The following is an 18391-nucleotide window of genomic DNA, read 5'->3' on the forward strand; positions in this document are numbered from 1 at the left end:
ACAGTATACACAGGTGTTTTTGTGTGTGTGTGTGTGTGTGTGTGTGTGTGTGTGTGTGTGTGTGTGTGTGTGTGTGTGTGTGTACACTGTACAGTTGTTTGTTTGTAACAGTTTGTTTATGTGCATGGGTGCATGTGTACTGTACAGGTGTTTTTGTTACCATGTGTTTGAGTTCACATGTGTTTGTCTTTGTGCGTGTGTGTGTACATCTGTACAGTACACATACACAAACAAACACCCATGCACTCAAACACACAGTACTGTACAGTACACAAAATTACACAAACATGCACACATGCACCCAAACACATGGTTACAAAATAAACATCTGTACAGTACACACACACCAACAAACACCTGTGATCTTCTAAAACAAACAAACACTTGTACAATACACACACAAACACCTTGGATACCTCTGCACTCAAACGTGATCACAAACAAACACTTGTACAGTACACAATTACACAAACACACACCTGTGCACTTAATTATGCAAACGGAAACATAACATACACAGAAAGACAATACACAATCACATACACAAAAACGCATGTTCAAAGTCATGTAGAATAGCATTTTAGCACACATGCACGCACGCGCGTACACACTCACACACAACGCACACACTTCATCACTGCCTCCAGATGGGTTTTGTCTTTATCGTACCCCAGTGACATCACTCTTCCACATGGCAGAACTGATGATGAAAGCAAACAGATCTATCTTAAGTCACATTTAACAAATCAATTTCATTTTTACAGTCTCTTGCATATTGGCATATTGACGGCTTCTCACGCGGGGGGTGTACAGGAGAGTAAGAGGCAAAAGGCGGTGAAAGATGTTTAATGCCATTTACCATATTTAATGTGTCCATGCCATCATTGAATATCCCCTCTGAATAATGAGGCACTTCATCATAAATTCTTTACAACTTATTTACTTAATGGAGAGAGTTATGGCCCGCTGTCAGCCAGCTAATTAAACATAGTGATACAGCACTGCCGCGGCTCGCTGTCATCCATCCGCCATCCCTCTTTCCCCCTCTCTTTCTCTGTGGCTTCTCAGTTTCTTAAATACATATTATTCAAGCGTGCAATAAATTATCAACGAATTAAAATTCATGAAACCTTTTTTTTTGCTTCCTTTCCATGGAGAATGATAAAGAGAGAGAGACAGCGAAGAGGAGAGAGGGAGTGCTTGCTCAAGACACTGTAAATCTACCAATGCGGGACAGCAGACTTTTCAATCATATCAAAACCTAATGTTTGCACATGCAGGACTTCTGGTGTCCATCATGGCCATGTGTAGAGGCATAAAGCAATCAGCAAAAAAATAAAATCTATGAAAAATTTGATTCCACCAAGACTAGCAGATTGCTGATTTGTGTTTTTTACGAGAACCATTACAAAAGCCAAACCTTTACGAGAACCATTACAAAAGTCAAGCCTTTCAACAAGATTTAGTCAAAGTTAACCATAATTACATGGACGAACCAAACTTAAACCATAATACCACATCTTAAAAAAAAATCTCTGCCTCATTTCTAAAAAACAGCCAGAAACCGATTATTAACATTTAAATTATTACAATACTGTACATCAAGACCGAAATCCGACACAAATGGACCAGAACTTGAATACATATCATTCTAAGCATACAATTCAAGTTGCAGACTAATAATATGTAGTGCAAAATAAATGTAAGTTATTATGTAACTATTAATTAACTACCCCAAGCTTGTATATGAATTCATAATATGAATATACACTATTAAAAGATTAGTCCATTTTCTTTAAAAAATCCAGATTATTTACTCATCACCATGTCATCCAAAATGTTGACGTCTTTCTTTGTTCAATCGAGAAGAAATTATGTTTTTTGAGGAAAACATTCCAGGATTCTTCATTTTAATGGACCCCAACACTTACTACTTCCATGCAGTTCAAAATTGCAGTTTCAAAGGACCCTAAACCATTTCAAACGAGGCATAAGGGTACTATCCAGCGAAACGATTATCATTTTTGACAAGAAAAATAAAAAATATGCACTTTTAAACCACAACTTCTCGTCTTCCTTCAGTTGTGTGACGCGCCAGCGTGACCTCACGTAATTGCGTAATGACACTGAAATGTCACGTGTTACATATATGAAACGCACATTTGCAGACCATTTTAAACAATAAACTGACACAAAGACATTAATTAGTATCATTTCACATACAACACTGTGGAACGGTCCTTTTTCTCCACACTTGTAAACACTGGGGCGGAGTTTCGAAACGTCATCCGTGACCTCTTGACGTGATGACCTATTACGTGAGGTTGCGCTGGCGCATCACATGACCGGAGGAAGACGAGAAGTTGTGGTTTAAAAGTGCATATTTTTCGTTTCAATTGTTTCGCTAGATAAGACCCTTTTCCTCGTTTGGGATCGTTTAGAGTCCTTCGAAACTGCAATTTTAAACTGCATTAAAACTGTTAAGTGTTGGGGTCCATTAAAGTCCATTAAAATGAGAAAAATCCTGCAATGTCTTCCCCAAAAAACACAACCTCCTCTCGACTGAACAAAAAAAAGACATCAACATTTTGGATGGCAAGGTGGTGAGTAAATAATCTGGCTTTTTTTATTTTTAAGAAAATTGACTAATCCTTTAATGTTGGGTTGTTTTAACCCATTCTTGCGTCAACTGTTAATAATAACTCTAATATAATAGCAACCAAAGCGCTCAGCTGAAAAAAAGCTGGCAAGCGCCTATAGTCGGCATCTGCCTAGTGTTTTCAGCTGTTTCAGCCGTTTTCAGGTGTGCACGCCCCGTTACAGATACAAATTAATTCACTAAAAAGTATTCAGTAACTTAATCCAAGCACCAACACATAAAAGTAATGTAATCTGATTACTTTTGATTTCTTCATAGTCATAAATATACCAGCAGGAGGCTGACTTGAGTCATCACTGACATCAGAAACAGGAATCCTGAAAGTATACCCATTTTTCTTGATTACAGTTACTAGTTTTTTGTATCCTGATTACGCAATTCTATTACATCCCCAACCCTGCCCAGCATACGTTTATATATAACCCAACTGCTGCATTTGTACATATTTGACCCAACAATGGGTTAAAACAAAAAAAAAAGCTATAAAAGCTTTGCAAGTGAACACTTTCACTGCGATTTTGCTGTAACATTATGCAGTAAATGAAAACTTAAATTTTCAATGAGATGTCTTTATCATTGCAATACGTGGTCTACTTAAATTTTCAATTAGCCTGATACTGCCTCCTGCAACCTCTCTGGCCAGGCGAAATTAGCCTAAACTGACCCTGGCCAAGACGGCACTCGACCCCTGGCCTGTCCTGTGACCCGAGTTCAAGTGGTGAGAGTGGTCTGACCAATATCTGATAGACAGAGTGGTCACAGGGTTGGGTGGCCAATAGCTGAGTATTTAACCTGGATAAAAGCAGGATTTACAAGGGATTCAATTGAGTTTGGAAAGTTGGATTCTGACTCCTCCCAAAGCGATGACATCACAGAGGGAGAATTGACCACTCTAATCTCTCAATGAGGTCATGGCGCCATTGACCAGAAAGCCAGACAGATGTTAATTATACACATCGTTGCGAGACCATGGTAAACAGTAGCAGTGGAAAGGAATCATTAATCGCAAGAAGATTTGTTTACACTGGTAACTCCTTAGTTAGAGGGGCTATTGACTTAAAAAATAGCCATGTTTTAACATGTGGTGTGTTTAAACATTTATAATATGTCCTGGGATAATGAGCTGAAATGCTTGGCGTGATAGTTAAATAAATTTAAATTCAGTCCCTCATAAAAAATGTGATTATGCGATCGCATGAATCAACAAATAATCAGCCAGCGTCCGCATATTTATGCGGGGGCTGTTTTTTATAAAAATATGCCGCACTTTCGCAGCATAAATTGCTGATTTTCGTGCGCAAAAAATGCGGGCTTGCATGATTTCATAATTCGTTTCATTTTCGTAGCTAAAATCGGATATATCTTAGCAGAAAGTTAAAAAATGTTGCATTTACTTCACACAAGCGTAGCCATGTCCCCTGTTGCCATGGGAACATTATGAAGTGACATGATTATGTGACGTGAACATCATTGGAAAGCTGCAAAAGTTGCAAACAGTTTTTTCAAGTTCCCGCAGTTTTTGCAAGTTCTCGCAATATTTGCAAGTTCTCGCAATTTTTGCTAGTTCCCGCAATTTTTTAGCCTGACGTTGTCATACTCAATTCTAGTCAGAATTTGAGTCTGATACCGCTCCATTGAGCTAAAATTATGAGGCATGTCTCAACCGAAAAATGCCTCTCCACTCAATTGGATAGACCTATGACCAATAAGCAATAAGCAACGGAGTGTGTGACGTATGTTGAAATGTCGTCTTTTGCAGCCTGACCGAACTGCTAGTTATTTCGCTACAATGACACTAACATCATTGTGATTATACTAAGTCTGAGTTAGCGAACGTACATCAAGACCTACTATGTTTACAACATTTCATATCACAACATTAAGTATTTACTAAGTCATACAGTAAGACTATCTCTTACCATTTGTACGTTAGGTGAACTTCATCCACGACGATAGCTACCCATTATACGTTGGCTTGAAAAATATCGGAGCCTAGCATGTCCCTCCACTTATTCAGCAGTCACGATTCCGGGCTTCCGAAAAGAAGCTGGCAACGACCGCTAATTATATCCATCTTGTCGTGCACGCCGAGTTGCATCGCCGTGACACTCATTTCATTTGCTTCTTTAACTTTGTCCTCCATAAGTGCGACCAACTTTTGCCGAATCCCGTAGGAAGGACGGCAAAAACATAAACAAATGCCTTGATCGCGTTTCTCTGTTCCTCTTTTTAAATCAATGCTCTGTCGATATCTTTTAGAAAAGACTCAATGTCAGAATCCACACATCTGAATTCTCCAGCGGCAGCCATTTCATTGTAAACAGATTTAACACACGCGCTCTTTGGTGACGTGGTTGATACGTTACTGTTGATCATCTGTCCATCATCGTATAAATTTGATTCGTCGACCAGCTTTGGGACTCGCATAGTAGCTCCTCAACGGAAAAACGGCAGACCGATCTTCCCGTTTTTCAAAATGTGGTGGGCGGGGCTAAGATCGGCTGGCACCCAGGCTAGCAATTTTTGCAAGTTCTCGCAATTTTTGCAAGTTTCCGCAATTTCATTGCATAAAATTGCATAAATATCCCGCATATTCCATCGCATTTTTTTGTGATTTATTTTTTATTATTTTTCAATTATTGCATAACAATAACCAAACAGACACAACAAAATACAACAGGGTTTGTTAAAAATAAAAGATGAATAAATAATTAAATAAAGGAAGGAAAGAAAGGGGAGACATACATTTACACATCGTCCAAAGAAGGAAAAAAGGAAAAAAATAGAGAGAGAGAGAGAGAATCCATCGCATTTTTTAAGAAAACGTGCCGCAATATCAAGGATTTTTGCCTGCAACAATTACAAAAAAACTCGCGTTTTTCTGGAAGGACTGTAAATAAATAATAATATAAATAATAAATACAATGATTGTTTTTGATTCTTCAAAATCATCAATTGGGTCAGAAAAGATTCCCTGGTAAACCACACACAAACAAACGCCACTTATGACTTGAATTGACCCTTTTTGTAGAGTCGCCATAACATATATGCCATTGAATAAATAATTCTCTATACTTAAAACCAAACAGTCAACACAGCAATTTATTTGATTTAGCTTTGGCCATATTCAATTTAAAAGAATTAAAACATTAAAAGGATATCGGGGTGTTAATATAACGTAACTGGCGTAACACTGACCAATAGCCTGTCTAGTAATTGTGACTAATGGGATTACGGCAGCTGTTATCTGGGGTTAGCATGAGATCACACAGCAGAGCAAAGGTGCTCCACCATAAAACATAAAGAGCAGGGTTAATCACACCGCCTCTCTTCTGATGACAGCTAAACCCTCCATCATAACAGCGGCCCACGAGCCCATGCTCTTTTTCCCTGACCATGTGAAGATTTTCTTATCTGGATAAGCCTGTTATCAGACTACTGTAGAAGAATGCATCACCAGTTCATTATTTCATCCTACCTCCCATGCCTGGGTAGCACTTTCTGCCTTGTTCCTTGATGTTACCCCGTAGGGTCCAAGACGCTCTCCCACTTCCAGATGCCTTCGGCTCCAGACGCCCAGGTTTCCTCTGGAAACGCCTGACTCTCGGACTTCAAAGTCTGGGGGGACCGATTCAACCCCCTCCTCTGCCAGGTACATGGAAGTGTGGAATGATGGGTGGAAGGGCGAGGGGGCAATCGGGGAGACAGCCTCGCCTGATAGGCCGGGGGAAGGAAGGTTGTTAGCAGCAGCGAGTGGGGCTTGATCTGCATCTGACACTCCCCGAACTTCCTCCAGGTCATCAGAGGAGAAAAGGGAAAAGTCTTCTCCATCTCCTAAACAAGAACAGAAAAAGTATTTCAGTTTGTTTACCTTTGCAACAGTGTGTAATATGAATGACACAAACCAAAATCCAAATCCATATATTCCCTACAGGCTTGCAGAAATTAAACAATGACATAAGTGCATTCTTACAATACAGCAACTGACATATCATAGACTCAGCAATTCTCTAGTGTCAATAAGAAATACGCTGAAGGTTCGCACAAGCACTTTTGTTCGATTTGTTTTTTGAAGACTCGCACTTACAGACCACAACCAGCCTCTAACATGTGACCGACCCTCCGCAGATACGAGTAAATATACATAGCGCCATATAAAATATTTGACCACTAGAGCAGTTAAACAAACTTTCCGGGAAAGGGAAAATGGTTTGTGTCTGGAAAAACAGTTAATACAGTCTGGATATGAAAGTGTCAGGGGTGATAATCATCATCACGGCCTCACAGGTGACGCCCGCTTCGGATTGTTTGGAAATAAGGGAGGGGGGAATCTTGAGCTGACTGATCCTGACTGATCCAACATTTCTATGCTTCCCTTTTCCGATTCCTTTCTGTTGACCCCAGCGACGATGATTTTGTTGGAAAACTACGGATGCTAAAGCTGCGTGGGTTAATTAGGAGCTGAATGTTGGGAGGATGTTGTCTGATGACCTGTGACCTCCGGCTCGGAGAGGAAAACAAGCGCGTGGCTGATGAGGGAAGTCTTTACATTGTCTGTCCTTAGATACTGTCCCCTCTGGGAGGATTGTGTACATTATATGACGCGTTTACCTACCCATCAGCGCTAGCACTGCCTACAACTTGCTAGGAAATCAGACACTGCTTTCAAAAAAACACTGATCGGTCATGTGACACAATGAACTAATGACATCTGATGTCAAATGGGTTTAAAAACCATTTTAAAGAAGATTTTAAAGTGCACCATTTTAAAGTGCACCTATTTCATTGCTAAAAAACAACGTTATTTTGTGTATTTGGTATAATACAATGTGTTTGAATGGTTTAAAAAACACATTATTTTCACATACTGTACATTTTTGTAGCTCCAGATTTCACTCTCTTCCTGAAACGCATGGATTTGAAAAGCTCTGTGTTCGTACAATCTGTATGTTGTGATTGGCCCGAATACCTCTGACACCAGCCGGAAAAAGACGCTCCTTACTATGTTTGAAAGATTCGCTCACAATGCAAGGCTAACAGGAGTTAACTTACAGGCTGTGAGACAAAGCGGGAGGAATTATGATAATGTCGATCTTGTCTACATAACCAATCCCAGGAAGTAACTGTTGCCTGCAATCCATGTGTTTGTTGTAGTCCAAGAAAAGAGATTTACGGTGGAGACGATAACTCGCGTCATCGTTTACTTTGGCGTTTGCACATTTTTTATATCATTAACGTACTAATACACACTTACACACCAAAGATAATGTAAAAACGTGAATCGGACAATAGGTGTTCTTTAAAAAACAATTTTCACTCTCTTCTAACTCTGACATATAGGAGCCATGATGCTCTTGAAATGAAAGTTTGAGTCTGAACTGCATTATATCCCGATTCTCATTCGAGCATTTCTTCCTAAAAATTTTTTGGTCACCTGACTTTACAAAACTATACACATTTTTTTCCCCTATATACTATATGTACCCCTTCTATTTAACCTGGCATTGCTAACGCACTTGGACCCAGGAGGCTGTAGCTAAAAGCTAATACACAGTGCTAACATGTTCTACCTAATGTGCCGTTGCTAACACGCTCGGAGCTAACCTGCTGTGCGCAAGTCACGGCGGGGCTAACATGCTGTGGCTAGCATGCTGTGGCTAACGTGTTGTGACAGGTAGTGGTGAGTGCTAATGAGGGCTGGGCCGCGATTCCTGCACATCTTCCTGTCTCCTCACATTCCTGGCACTCAGCGGGGTTCTATGCTACACGGCCGTTCTGTTCACTGTGCTATTACATCTCATCCCATTAACAACCTCTACTGCTATCTATTAAGAGTGCTTATTTGATTCAGCTGAGATCAAATGAAGAAGGACCACAGGAAGGAATGTTAAGGTCACAATGAAATTGAAATGAATTTATTTTGGAATATTGTGGTCCCTGCTGAAAAAAATTCTAATGGTTTATTGGGAATTTTATTGGATCTAATGGAATATAGCCCAAAACACACTACAGTGTAGTGATTTTAATGGTAAAAGCTAATGGTTCCTATTGGTATTTTAATGGAAACCATTAGAATTTTCTATAAAGGTTTTATTGTTTTTTTCAGCAGGGGTATTTTTTACAAATCCCTTTTTTAAAATGTATGTGCCCTCATAATCTTTAATCAAAAACGCAAATCTCCTCCCCTACTTGAAACTATCTCTCTTAACTTCCGGTCATATGGTATGGTAGGTGGGCGGGGTCCGGGAACAGATAGCAGCGATAAGTAAATAGCAACATGACCCAACTTCCAATGACCCAATCAATTCACAAATTCACTACGGGGAAAAAAGACAATCTAGGGCTCAACGCAAAGAATTTTTTATACTGGCCCGGTCGGGCCGGTGGTTCAGGTTTTCACTTGGCCTGCCAAAATTTTCACTGGCCCCAATAAAAAATGTCAGTGTCACACATTTAAAAATAATAATTCATGTAGGAGCCGATGGTGTAGTGGACAGTTTGAATCCCGGCTCGAGGTCCTTTGCCGATCCCATACCCCTCTCTCTACCCTGTACTTTCCTGTCGCCTTTCAATTACTACTTTCTATCAATAAAGGCAAAATGGCCCAAAAATATAACTTTAAAAAAAATAATAATAATAATAATTCAAAAGTCGAATATAATTGTATACATATACAACAGACATGTTCCAACGAAATAGGTTCCCAACTTTTCTGCTTTACCTGTAAACTGACAGCAAACTGTGCAAAATATTGCATTGTTTCTTTCGTCGTGTTTTACTCAAGTAAATCTCTGCTTCCAAGATGTTAAATAATATACATTTGATGAAAATATATTTTAGTGACTGAGGGTGAAGCACTGGCAGCAAGTGACAATACTTTTTACTGGCCCGACTGTCTCTCACGCTTGCCCCGGGCCACCGGGCAGTCCTTTATGTTGAGCCATGCAATCGCTACTTCCGTTTAATGGCGACATTAACCTAAAACATACTCTTACAAGTAAGTGATGAGGTGGTAGTCTACTACGGTACAGTAATCCCAGATAAAAATTTCAGATATTACATCTAAAATATAGGGGCCGATTTCACAGATTTATATTTAGAATAAGCTAAGATTAGGCCTTAGTTAAATAAGGACATTTAAGTACCTTTTAAAATGTGATTTAGGGGAATAAGCCTTGTCTATGAAACCGGCCATAAGCCTCATTCACATAAGCAGCGACTAGCATTGCGACGCAATCTCATCGATTTCAATGAAAGCTTGCCGACTTCCGGCGACACGAGTGACAGTGACCATTGCCGACTGGATGGGCATGTCCAGTCGCGCGACAAAAGTACTATTCGGACGGGATTAGTTTTACATTGGAAGGTGGGGTAAATTTTTATCAGAACTTCTCAGTGATTTTAGTCCCGTCCGAATGCTTCTGCTCAGTAATCATTACGGACAATGTCAGTAAAGATTACGGCGACTTTTACCTTCTGTAAAAAGGTCCGGAGAAATTACCTCAGGTAATACTAATCCAGTGCGAATAGACCTGTAAATATACACCATATGTAAATTTCGCCATTTCATGTTATTTTGCGGGTTTCTTTCAAATATAAAAGCGCTTAAAGAAGCATTTAATTGCGTTCTAGGTAAAAAAAAACAAGTCAGTTACAAGTCCAGTGTTTCCCATACATTGATTTATTTGTGGTGGCCCACCACAGAATCAACACTGGCCCCCACAAATAGAGTTTTCATGATTCCCATTTACATTTTTATTTCACTATTTAACACTTAATTCGGCTTAAAATATAATTTGATATATAATACAGATCAAATACAGATACAGATCAAAGAGTAGAAGTGAAACATTTTTCAGGTGCCAACACTAGATCAAACGCAAACACGTCACATATATGCTAATTAGCGGGGGACGTCATCGCCACCACAGTCTCTCAAAATCCTGTGGGAAACACTGAAGTCATTTCCTGAACAACACAACATACATATCAGAAAGCAAGATAATGTGCACGTGATGACGAGAGGTGACGCGCTGGCAAACCTAGTTACCCTTCCTACATTTGAATGTTTTCCTGAGATTTCTAATCCCGTCTGAATTGATATTACAGACGTCCTGTGGTAAAATTACATTACACCATCTACCCCCTTAAAACTAATCCCATCCGAATAGGGCTAAAGTTGAGAAAAGTTCAACTTTATGCAAATGATGAGCGACTTTCTGGAGCGACAACCAATGAGGGTGAAGCAGTGAATGTCACGTCATCCGTTTCTCGTCAGTTGCTGGAGTGGACGTTACTTATTTGTTCATGAAAACCAGATTTAGAAACGCCCCCTAACGACCTCGTTGAAAAAGACGAACGACACACAGCGACAAAATCGCTTATAGTGTGAATGTACCTCCAGGAGTATGGAGCGCTAAAATGTATTTAGATTGGACAGATTAAGTAAAATAATCTGGATTTGGCTAAATTTGATGATAAATGTTTCATATTGAAGTTCATATTGAAATATTTTTAATATTGTCTGCTTAGTTTTGTTCTCTTGAGAGCATTGGGTGAAAAAGGGACGCACTCAGCCGTGGTTGGGTTAAATTAACCCAGAAAATGTTTATACTTGACCCAACAATGGGTTAAAATGACCCAGCATTTTGGGTTGAAACAACCCAGCATAGATTAAATTACAATCCAAATGGGTTTGTCCCTTTCTGAATCAGTACAGGTAAAAGTTCTGCCATCACTGATTTACAATGTCACTGAAGCATAATGAGGAACATGCCAAATACTCAAACTTTGAAAAGCAAGCAGATAAAAATACTGACTAGATTGCCATTATGTAATGTAAGTCAAAAACCTCTGACCTCTGCACCCCATATTTCCTCAGAATGATACATCTTAACTTTTAAGTTCAAGATATTTTGAGCTTAATACAGATATAACTACTACCTCTGAATCACAGGTGACCAGCCCGCACTAAGTCTTTCCAGATGTCCTCCTCTGTGCCGTTTACAATATTTCACTTTGCAGCACACACACAAATGTATATGAGCGCACGCAGGCGCACTTTAAAATGACAGCTGAGGACCTGGTTAGGGCCTCCACCGCACGCCTGCGGATTCACTGAGCACAAGAGGCCACGATGATCGTCTGAGCGGTGCTATTTAAACCTGCCCCTGCCCACAGAGAGAGTGAAAGCTAGTTGGCCGCAGTCTTCAAACCCTGAGCTTTTAAAGGTAACTTAATCTGTCCTCTGCCAAGCCTCCCTTCCTGTAGCTCCAAATGATCGGCTTCATTCTGCCTGTTTAAGAAACGAGGGAAAAAGTTACGGGACGAGCAAAAGTATATGAGATTTCGTTCGGACTATAAACATATATATTTCTGAAAGGTAAACGACTCTTTAAGAAAAATATACCACGGTGAAGTGCATAATGTGGTGTATTCCTTGAAAAAAGTTTGGGTATTAGATTGCAGATAAAGAACCGTGGGTTTGGCGTGGGTAAGTGGTGAGGTTTAAGTGACTTCCCTTAAGGTTTGTGAGGCTGGTTTTATATGTTTGGATTGAATCGATTAGATTAGGATAAGAAAAGTTATCGACCGCCAATTTGGAACTTGACGATGTGAGTTCGTTGCGCAAAGAATGCAAGAAACCCAAGACTTCCTATAATCTAGACCTGTATCCGAAAATAGTTCCCCAACCTCAATTGAAGAGATACCATCAGTATGGACAATTATGATGTCATAGAGATAAATGGACAGCATTGTCCTGGAAAATGTCACCTATGCTATATAACATCCTTGATTAGAATAAGACATTCTAGAATAGAACAGTGACACAATCTATAAATGTCCCAGTACTGATGTCACTTACCAACAATCTGTGAAAACTAAAGAATAGCAGCATTTCCTGTCATTTAATACAGAACATAACGCATCACTTCCTGTTCCACCCGTTCCAGTGACTTTTAAATGAACATGTGTGTCTATAAAGACATTTAGGGCCAGATTTACTAACAGCTTGTGCAACGGAAAGCATCATTTTAGGGTTAAATAACGACTGTCGGGAGTAACTAAAGATAAATAGCGCTGAAAAGGTGTGGTCTAGTTATTTTTGCGACTGACCTTATTGCTTATGATTTTCTTTTACGCAAACTTTTTGGGATGACATTATTTAAATGTTTCAGTGTCCTATGGCTTCGCTGGCTGGGATTACACACCACGAATTTTCAGCTGTCCATGGTGCGGAAGTCAAAATCAGCTCTGCTTATTTGTGAACTAATTTGCACTTCTCTTAGTAGATTGTGTTGGTCATTATGAAAATCAGCTGTTGCGTCTGTGATATTTAATTTATGCTTTTTTAGACAATAACCCGCAGAATTTACCTCTCCGATCGGAGCTTTTTTGAAATTGCGCTGGCTTGCTTATTTGCCCCGTTTGGTTAATCTGGCCTCTACTGTTATCTCTTAAGCCCGGAATACACTGCAAGATTTTTGCACTCTTATAAGATCTTTACCTCATCACACTGTGCGACATGGATCGTTTAAACTTGCGTACGACAAGCATGTAGACTGTATGATGATGACACGGAGGCTTCGACGGCTGCAACATGCGCTAGTGGTAACAAATACCAGTACGCATGTAGTAGCTGTAAACACACTGTGTGGTGATCATGCTGAATTTCTGAAACTGTCAGAAAACTATCGTAGGCTATTTTTGGACGCAAGACAGGGAAAACGGCTTTCTTTGAACCTTTCTCACTGTACTACAAAACGACCAACGATAAAGAGCCACAGAAATTGTGACGATTGTTTCACGATGGCAATCTTACGTCTGGGACAGCCAAAAATCGTGCAATGTATTCCGAGCTTTACTAAGACAAGGGCATCAGGAAGAAATAGATTGATGAAAATATATAGAAAAGAACAAAGACTGATGCCATGTCAATTAAAGTGGTTGAAGGTGTGGTTTACATACATAAACATCATCTTAACAGACAAATTTGTCTTCACAGACTCTATACTGTACACACACAGATACAGTATTAAAAGTATCAAGCCATCGTTCTACTGATAAGTATGAAGGGGGATTAGAGCCAAAATAAAAAAATAAAATAAAAGTCGAGATTAAATTAAGAGATAATAATGCAAGATTTAACTAGTAGTTTTATTGAGTAAAAAAGTCACATTTATGGGGAAAAAGTCCTATATTTCAAGAATTAAGTCATATAATGAGAAAAAGGTCGTAATATTTTAATAATAAAGTCAAAATAACGAGATTAAACTTGCAGCAATATGGAATTGTGTCTCGGTAAAACTTTGAAAGCTAAATGTGACTTTGTATTGTTTTCCTGACAAATCACATTGATGATTTCCTTGTTTTTCTTAGTCGCTTTGCTAAAAATCATCTGCTAGATGTCTAAATGTAAATGTAGAAATATAAAATGTATTAAAAGCATAAGATTTCCGTCTTACCAATAAAAAACCCTCCCTTGCACAACAGGTAAAATTTTTTAACTTTTACAAGATGTTTTTCAGAATAATGATATCATAATAACTGGGTTTTCATCCAAACGTGAAGCATATATTTTTAAAATTCGCAAAAAAAGACAAACAAATGTGAATTATGTGCGTTTCCATCAAGTTGTTTGAGAGAATAAAGGTGGTATTGGTAACCCAGTAACCAACAGTACACTGTAAAAAAATACTTTGTTGCCTTAAAATTTCAAAGTAATTTCAACTTACTATTATTTATCTTGACTAGAGATGAGTTGTTATAACTACATTTGAGTTGTTATAACTTATAAAATTAAGTTGACTTTTCTCAACTATATTTTATAAGTTGTGACAACTCATCTCTGTTGACATGACTTGCAAATCTGAGTTGATTTAACAAAAAAAAATATTTTTTACAGTGTAGACAGGACTGTATGTGGTCATGATGGGACAAGTTATTAATTTATTAGTAGTGTAGCTTGTAATTGGAAAACTTAATGCTATACACAAAAGAAGGAATTGTTGATGCAGGCACTAGCAGCAAGGGCATTAAGACTACATCGGGCCGCATATATGGTAAAGATAACATAAGCGGAAACAGCTAGACGGTCAGTCCCGTGGGTTTAATGTTCGCTGCGTCAGAATTTATTCGGCAAATGCGTTTCCATCACCCATTATTCGCAATTCATCTTTTTCGCATAAGTCAAAAACCAACTCAAGCGAGCATAAAAACTTTTTTGCGATTAAAGGAATTTTTATATTCGAAATATTACTCGTTTTTGATGCAATACTTCAAAATGCGCATAAAATCATGGTGATGGAAACATGGCTACTGAAATGTATTTCCATGCCAGCTGGACTGCACATTGTCAAACCAAATAAAACAACGTGCACGTTCATTTCCAAATTGTTATGTTAAAAACATAATGTGTATATTAAGAAAAATGCACTCAATTACAACTATAATAAACATAAGCATTTTCACTAATGCTCTCAGACTTGGACCCCACAGTAGATATGCACATATAAAATCTAAATTATAAATGGGATACCCATTCCGTACGTATTATGAAATATAATGCATCGCTTATGGCATGCAAGTCAGTTCATTACTTATAATTTTGTGAGTAAACATCAGTGACTGTGTGTGTGTGTGTGTGTGTGTGTGTGTACGTGTGTGTAGTTTTCACCTCTGCTCCGAGGTTCTGCCGTGCTCATACATCACGCGATTACTGTGGGCGGCACGGGACCCCGCGTCATTACCACCAGCATTAAAGATGATAGAACCAGCCATTAATCACCATGACAACACGCCCTAATAGAGAGGTGACCCAGTCAACGCCCGCGGACGTCAGGACGTACGCGCACACACACACACCTACAGAACCAAAATCAGAGTACACGTGGCAGAACACACACATACACACACCCTGCAGTACTGTAGTCTGTAAATATAGAAACAAGGTTCTCTAAGGGGCTGTGCTGAGATACGAGTCTTTAAGCGAAATGATTGAAGGGGCAGATTAAAAAAGAAAGGATCTAAGAAATGCTGCACCCTCCACTCTCTCAATCTCTGTTTACACACATACCTCCTTCATGCTTAACGTATTTGACAACCGGACCCTTCGGCCCGAAAAAGCGACAAAGCAATGCTACAGAAACATTTCCTACTTTCGCCAACCCAAGCACAAACGGCCGATGAAACACGTCCCACCTGCCACTATTCACAGCTCACTTAAGACGGCTTCACGCCTGCCCCGAAAAAACAACGTTATGTTTGGAACGTCATGTCCCAACAAATGCCAACAGACTGAAACTGTTGTGGATGAAGCCACTTTTAAGAGACAAAGAGCTCATACATGTGTTTAATGCCTGTTTGGTGACAACAACCACGATTTCTCCATCTTCCTGGGCTGGACTTCACATCATCCCGGTGTATATGTTCACATTCTGCACGCTTCAGGCTACTAATGACAACGGGAAGATCTGTTTTTACCGGGTCAGGATTTATGACTTCATCGAGAGACAGCCAGAGGGCTGCGAGAGGAGAAACCCGACCTGATAAGCAACAAAGCAGTCCGATGACTGTTACAAGCGCACTGGGCCCGTTTCCCAGCCGGGAATTATTTAGCCAAGACTATGACTGAAATGAATTTTCTATGGTGTATCAATATCGACTTTATTTTGTTCGCTGCCAGACCTAATCTCTTTGTCAACATCTTCCGAATATTAGCCAAACATACATTTGCCAAAACGTGAATTTATTTAAACCGAACAAGAGGATGTGTTAGCCATCACCCATACGCCTGAGACATTACTCAAATTAGACAAAGCGCGCTTATTTGTAACGGTCTCGGTGCGAACAAGTCTCGGCGCTACGCTGACAGATACAGAAAAGCCTTCAAGGTCTTCCCAGCATAGCTACAAATCGCTGCAGAAGCCACGCCACATTCACGAGACGCTCGCTAACAAACCCGAGACTCTGTTACCAGCCTTTGTGTAGAGAATTAAGACCCGACTCTCTCGCTGGCCACTGGAGACCGGCTGGACTAAATGAGTACATTTGTCTTCTCAATGGCCTGGCTGATTGGATGTTTAAAAAGAGTATGCGAGTATGTGTATGAGTGTGTGCATCTGTGTTTGTGTGCGTGCGTTTAGAGCAGATTTAAGTCTACGGCCCAAAGGGAAAGAGGAGCAGTCCACACAATACATAATTAACCCAGACAGTGAACTGAATGAGAGAGCCAGAGGATCAGGATGAGAATCCTACAAATTCAGACTGCAAGTATTAACTCAATGACCGTTCACACAATCCCTCTTCAATGAATCACACACAGATTTTCTCAAGCACAAGAAAAACACATAAGGTATGCTTAGAATGGAATACGTGCTGTTTTTTAGATTGGATATGCATGCAATTTTCGACACACTCTTAAAAGAACCATTTTATTGGTTCCTCTAAGAACCATTCAGTCAAAGGTACTTTGACAAAAGAACAGTTTCTTTTTATAATCTGAAGAAGCTTTTTTGAAACATACAGCCAAAAATGGTTCTTCTGTGGCATTGTGAAGCATCTTTATTTTTAAGCTACCCAGTCTCACAAGGTTTCGTGATATTATCACGAATTTCAGCGTTTTTTCGTGATCGTATAACGAATTCCTGTTTCCGTGTGATTATCACGTATTGGTTACTCAACTGCTTTTTCCTATTTTTAAACCATTGTCCCTTCGGTTTAGGGTTAGATTTGGTGCTTGCATTAGAATGTCACTTTATATATTGGTTTATACTATTTTTTCTGATTTATCGCCTGGCGTTAGGGTTAGAGTTGGGTTTGGGTAGGGATGTCATTTTATGTAAATCTAACCCTAAACCGAAGCGACAATGGTAAGAAAATAGGACAAAACAGTTGAGTAACCAATACGTGATAATTACACGAAGACAGGAATTCGTTATACAGTCACGAAAAAACGCGGAAATTCGTTTTCCACCAAAAAAATCTAAAAATGACGTGACTATATAACGAAATTTCGTGAGACTGGGCTGTTTTAAGAATGTATGTATGTAATGAATTATTTGGCAAGATATTCAGTACAATTTTAAGGGTAAAGGTTCCAGAATGGTCTTTGTCGGGCTGTATGGTTACATACAGAACCTTCAACATCCACAGAACCTTTTTGTTGCACAAAAGGTTTAATGAAGTTGATACATGTTCTCCAGACAATAAAAAGGTAAGATAAAATGATCCTTTAAAGAACCTTTGACATAAGATGTTCTTTGGAGAACCAGAAAAAAAGGTTCTTCTGTGGCATTGCTTTTTTAAGAGTGCATACTAACCCCCCATTCAGACAGTCAGCGACCAGCAGTAGCAGAGCGACGCAATCTCATTCATTTCAATGGAAACCGGGCGACTTCCGGCGGCACGAGCGAAAGTGACCGTTGGCGACCGTATGGGCGTGTCCAGCGACGTGAGAAAATTAAGAAAAGTTTAACTTTATGCAAATGTGGAGCGAATTTCGGGAGCGACTACCAATGAGAACGAAGCAGTGGAGTTCACGTCATCCTTCTCTCGTCAGTTACTGGCGTAGATGGTACTCATTTGTTTATGACAAGCAGATTTAGAAACGCCTCAGTGAAAGAGACGGGCGACACACAGCGATGACAATCGCTGGCTGTCTGAATGCGGCGTAAGACGCTATATCAATTACAATGCTCTTTCAATGAATCTTATTTAATCATTATTTTCCTA

The 18391-nt window shown here is 39.5% G+C and overlaps 1 protein-coding gene across 15 annotated transcripts in view; it reads right to left on the reverse strand.

Moving 5' to 3' along the window:
• mecom (MDS1 and EVI1 complex locus) overlaps positions 1–18391 on the reverse strand; it is a 191679-nt gene that overhangs the window by 105698 nt on the left and 67590 nt on the right. For all 15 annotated transcript variants that reach the window (XM_055197070.2, XM_055197069.2, XM_055197079.2 and 12 more), the window contains exon 2: positions 6138–6493. In XM_055197070.2, coding sequence (XP_055053045.2) covers positions 6138–6493 — 356 coding nt within the window. The remainder of the gene's footprint in view (positions 1–6137; positions 6494–18391) is intronic.

The sequence above is a fragment of the Misgurnus anguillicaudatus genome, chromosome 24 (genome assembly GCF_027580225.2).
Source record: "Misgurnus anguillicaudatus chromosome 24, ASM2758022v2, whole genome shotgun sequence".
Taxonomy (NCBI): Eukaryota; Metazoa; Chordata; class Actinopteri; order Cypriniformes; family Cobitidae; genus Misgurnus; species Misgurnus anguillicaudatus.